Source organism: Coenobita brevimanus, chromosome 2 (genome assembly GCF_032717465.1).
Source record: "Coenobita brevimanus isolate Jiangsu-jjx chromosome 2, ASM3271746v2, whole genome shotgun sequence".
Taxonomy (NCBI): Eukaryota; Metazoa; Arthropoda; class Malacostraca; order Decapoda; family Coenobitidae; genus Coenobita; species Coenobita brevimanus.
The window spans coordinates 26,542,612-26,547,219 of NC_136955.1; the positions used below are offsets into that span (position 1 = coordinate 26,542,612).

Consider the following 4,608-nt stretch of genomic DNA (forward strand, 5'->3'; position numbering starts at 1 on the left):
AGGGACCACGAGTTGGGCATGTGGGTTGATGGACACGAGTTTCGTACGATGTTAATACGATAGTGGTACGATATTACTTCGAGTATGTACGATATTTGTACGAGGATTAAGCCGAGTCCTTATGATAGTGGTGGGAGTTAGTACGATAATTTACGATATCGTTACAAGGTCTGTACGATAATACACGAGTAGATACGAGAAATCACGAGAGTAGTAGGAGTAATTACGATGCAGTAAGATAGCGCTATGACATTCCCACGAGTTAAGCCCCCTTCACACCTACACGATCTTTTAACCGACCGCAGTGCGATTAGGGATCGTGCTGCGGTCAGGTAGTCATCGTTTGGCATCACAACACAGTCTAACACATCGCCATGGAGTTCTGGAACTTCAGGATTTTTAATGCTTGCATAACAAAATCGTGGACCTAGGCGATTGTCAAATCCATCAGAGAGCAGTCGGAGTACAATCGGGTATCATCGTGATACAGTCCATTTGCAGTCCTGATAAATCATGGTTTCATCGCCGGGAAAAAAACCGTTAACGAGATGTGGCAACAGCGTATATACAATTGGCATAGGCACACACAGCCATAAAATGTGTGGCGTGTGACTCCCTCAAGTTCACAGCCTAGTGCGCGCATGCCCTGACCGTAACATATGTGTCTGTCGGTGTCACCATGGTTATAGATTGTCTTGATGGCTGGCTCAGGGACTCTTGCTAGTATGGTGGTCACAGCTGATCTGATTCAAGGAGGCGCATGGGGTGCTTTTTATATTGTGCCGGGGCTTCCACTGATGGTCGTCTCATAATCGCAGTGTCGTCGTCTTATCGTCTTGAAGCAATCATTCTTATCCATGCACTGTCGGTGTGTAGTCGGAAACCGGAAATGACCATTATTTTTCAATTTTGTACCCATCCGGATGCAGGCATAGGGGGTTCCCAGTGCCATCTGGACACCATCGTCATTCGTCTCAGTGTGCGCATAATGTTATCAGATTGGATAAAAAAATCGCACGATTTCAGGGCGATTTCAAGTCGCTGAGCTGTCGTTATCACAATCGTGAAAGTGTGAAGGGGGCTTTACCAGAAGTTAGTACGAGTCCAGGTGATTTTCGGTATTTATAGACGGGCACAAACTGGTCAGTCTCATTCATCTACTGGTTCCAGAAGAGGTCACATCTCCACCATGGTCCTGATAACTCTCAAGAGGCTGCGGCTGCCTCAACATAATTATAGTACAACTGGAGAGAGATGTGCTAAAAATGATCTTGCCATCTCCCAGCTGCTACAGAACAGAAGAAAAAGATGTAGAAGGAGATTCTGAGTCAGGGCGTGGATCCTGAGAAGACCTAAACATGGACATTATGAGCTTCTCATGTGAGAGCTAGAAGCTGAAGATGAAGTTTTTTTCAAGAATTTTTTCATTACAAAACCAGCAATGTTCCAAGAGCTTGTTGCCAGGGTTGGTCCTAGATTAATAAGCAAGACACATGGTACAGAAAGGCATTGGAACCTGGGCTGAAGCTGGCCATAACAATAACCCTTAGGCACCTAAGAACAGGAGAAACCTACAAGAGCTTGATGTATGGCTTCCGAGTACCACACAACACCATCTCCTTGCTGGTCCGTGAAGTCTGTCAAGCCATCACTGATGAATATATAGAAGTCATTGCCTGTCCCACTACACTTCAAGAGTGGCGGCAGATAGCTGAGCAGTTTGGAGCCCGATGGAACTTTCACCACGCCCTTGATGCTCTGGAAGGCAAGCACATAGCCTTCAAGTGTCTGAAGAATGGCAGATCTCTGTATTTCAACCACAAGGGGTTCCATTCCATCATCTTGATGACACTGGCGGATGCTGATTACAAGTTCATCAGGGTTGATTGGAGATGACACCTTCCCTCTCAGAACATGGTTCATGAAGCTTTTCTCAAGACACAACCTATCAACTGAGGATCTGATCTTCAACTACAGACTCTCCAGGGCTAGGTGCATAGTAGAGAATGCATTTGGCATCCTGGCCAATTGATTCCACTGTCTCCTAAGCATCATGCCTCAAGAGCCAAAGACAGTGGAATCCATCGTGTTGGTCTGCTGTTGTCTACATAACCTGATGAGGATGAGATTCCCTGCTCTTCAGAATGTTGCCGAATATGAAGAGGACGAAAACCATCAAGTGATTCCATGGGCCTGCAGGAATGATGGTAACCTGCAAGACATGGACAACATCGTGGGAGGCAACCGTACAACTAGGGCAGCCAAGACTCGGAAACTTTACCTGAAGCACTAGTACAATTCTCCTGCAGGATCAGTTCCATGACAGAAAAACATGATCTAGGTGCTTCCATATTGTAGACTGTATTGTGGCTGGATACTGAATATTGTAGACTGTACTGGGACTAGATACTGGAATGTAATTAACCTTAAGAAATTGTATTGTATTTGTATTTATTCTTATATGTAATTGTAATATTACAAGGTACCTATGATGTGATAATAATAAAAACAAAACAAAATGGATTTTTTGTTCATGGCAGAACATCATGATCCAATTTATTTCATATTGTGCCTAAGTCAATCTAATTTTTGATTAATTAAAACAAATAAAAGAAACAAGTACTTGTCCAACAATTTTATTGTATGTTTTGGGAATAATTCTAGGGAATTCTACAAAGTTACATGTTTTAAAGCACAAAGCTCATCAACTGGGTATCCTTGGATTCCTACAAAGTCACAATACACACATCAGTCATCACTGTCGCACTGGTCCTGAGCTGGGGGAAATGAGTGTCAATGTAGCAGCCATACTTCATTGCTGGGACAGGTCCTTGCTGTTGCACAGGTCCTTGCTGTTCCAGGTCTATTGGAAAGTTTCTAAAAAAGGGGCTAAGATGCAGCGATAACCTGGGAGTGGACTGGAGAGTCTGCTGTCCATAGGTTGGCTGAACTGTGTCCCTACAGATCGGGATGAAAACACTACCACCACGGCTGCTCACCTGCTGACTTACTCCACTATGCTGCTGCTGATGATACTGAAACTTGGTGCTGGTGGCAGTCGGTTGAACAAGCTGAGTGAAGAAAGGTTGAGGCTGAGGAGTCTACTGTTGCTGCTGGCGCTGGTGGAGTTGTTGGACTCAGAGTAGTATCACATGAGGCTCTGAAAGAACTAGTGAAAGTTCTGTTCCCAGAGATCATTGTATATGTAACGATGCATAGTGCCCATCCAGTGAGCCCAAGCTGCTCTGGAATCATTTGCTGACTTCATCAAGTCCTCTATCCTGCTCTGCAGCCCTTTTGTCCCTTCTGCCCTTTCATTTAACCCTTTGAAATTCCAATGACGCGATTTTGCGTCATCATAAATCCAACTGTTGAGATTCTGATGACTCGAATTCGAGTCATACGAAATTATATATATATATATATATATATATATATATATATATATATATATACATATATATATATTTTTGGCATGTTTTCCATCTCCCTCCTGGCCTTGTTTCACATACGCTATCCTGTTTATCCTTTTCCAGCTATTTGTTTTTACAGTGCCGAGTACATCAGATTGATATGCATAATAAATAGGTTTTTACTATGAATAATATCGGTATTAACAGCATGGATATTTGCCAGCATGACAGCAAGAGCTTTCGCTTTTCTCTGTGAAAACTAACATAAATTGCCATAACCTATATATCAATAAAGGAAATTTACTGTAGATTGACATGGTGCTATCAAATTTCAAGTAACTATAATATTTATTTTTTACATTTTTCTGCAGAAAGGTGTGTGATTTGTCCTTCTCGGCTAAATTCTATTCGTTCTATTGGCCTTTCAGCTATCGTATTTACCATTTTAAACCATACAACGATAAAGAGCAACTATTAAACTTTAAAACCGTACCACATTCATTGGTTTACCATAAAGTCAGTGCACAGTGGCCGAATAAGTACTAATATTGAAGCACAACGGCACACTCTATGTACGCCAGGCTGAATCTAGCACAGACACAATCGGCAGAGGGTCGAAAATCTCAAAGGGTTAACTTCTCCAGAATCTCTGTCTCTGGGGTCTGGCCTCCTGGGGTTGCCTTCTTCTTCTTGGAGGTCTGGATCTTGGAGGTCTGGATGCTGGTGGCTGTCGCTGTGTTTGTGGCTGTAGTTGTGGCTGTGGCAGTGATAGGCTTGCTTTCTCCCTTCTCGTCACCACCGATTGTCTGGGGGATGTCAGGCCTGGGTGCTGCTGCTGCTGTTGCTGCCAGACCAAGCTTCTACCAAAGCTGTAGAGAAAATACAGACAAAAGGCAAGCCATGCATGTAGATATATGCAAGTGAGCACAAAATAATAGCATGTACTCTACTTTGGTCCTTTTATAATTTGACAACTAATGCTGGCAGCCTGTCTGCCCAGTACTCAACTTGTGGTTGGGCAGGAAAGTGAATGAGTCAAGGATCCATTTTTCCCAGTCCGTGAACTCCCTGGTACCATCACCCAAATTGTGTTAGCACAGCATCCCATGAATGGCCGTCATGCTCTGGTACAACAGCTGCAAAAAAAGAGAGAGAGAGAGAGAGAGAGAGAGAGAAACATTGCTCGAAGTATCCT

The 4,608-nt window shown here is 43.4% G+C and overlaps 1 protein-coding gene across 1 annotated transcript; it reads left to right on the forward strand.

Annotated features, from left to right (window-relative positions):
- Positions 1 to 246: 246 nt before the first annotated feature.
- LOC145391939 (uncharacterized) lies at positions 247 to 1,896 on the forward strand. The gene is made up of 2 exons (XM_080266432.1): positions 247 to 332; positions 1,503 to 1,896. Exons 1-2 carry the CDS (start codon positions 247 to 249, stop codon positions 1,894 to 1,896), a joined length of 480 nt encoding a protein of 159 aa, XP_080122558.1.
- The last annotated feature ends 2,712 nt before the right edge of the window (positions 1,897 to 4,608 follow it).

Excerpts from the sequence above, each read along its gene's own strand:
- LOC145391939 (XM_080266432.1), top strand. The coding sequence starts at position 247 with ATGACATTCCCACGAGTTAAGCCCCCTTCACACCTACACGATCTTTTA. Across the intron at positions 333-1,502 it reads AGGGATCGTGCTGCGGTCAG|AAAGGCATTGGAACCTGGGC; the intron begins GTAGTCATCGTT and ends CACATGGTACAG.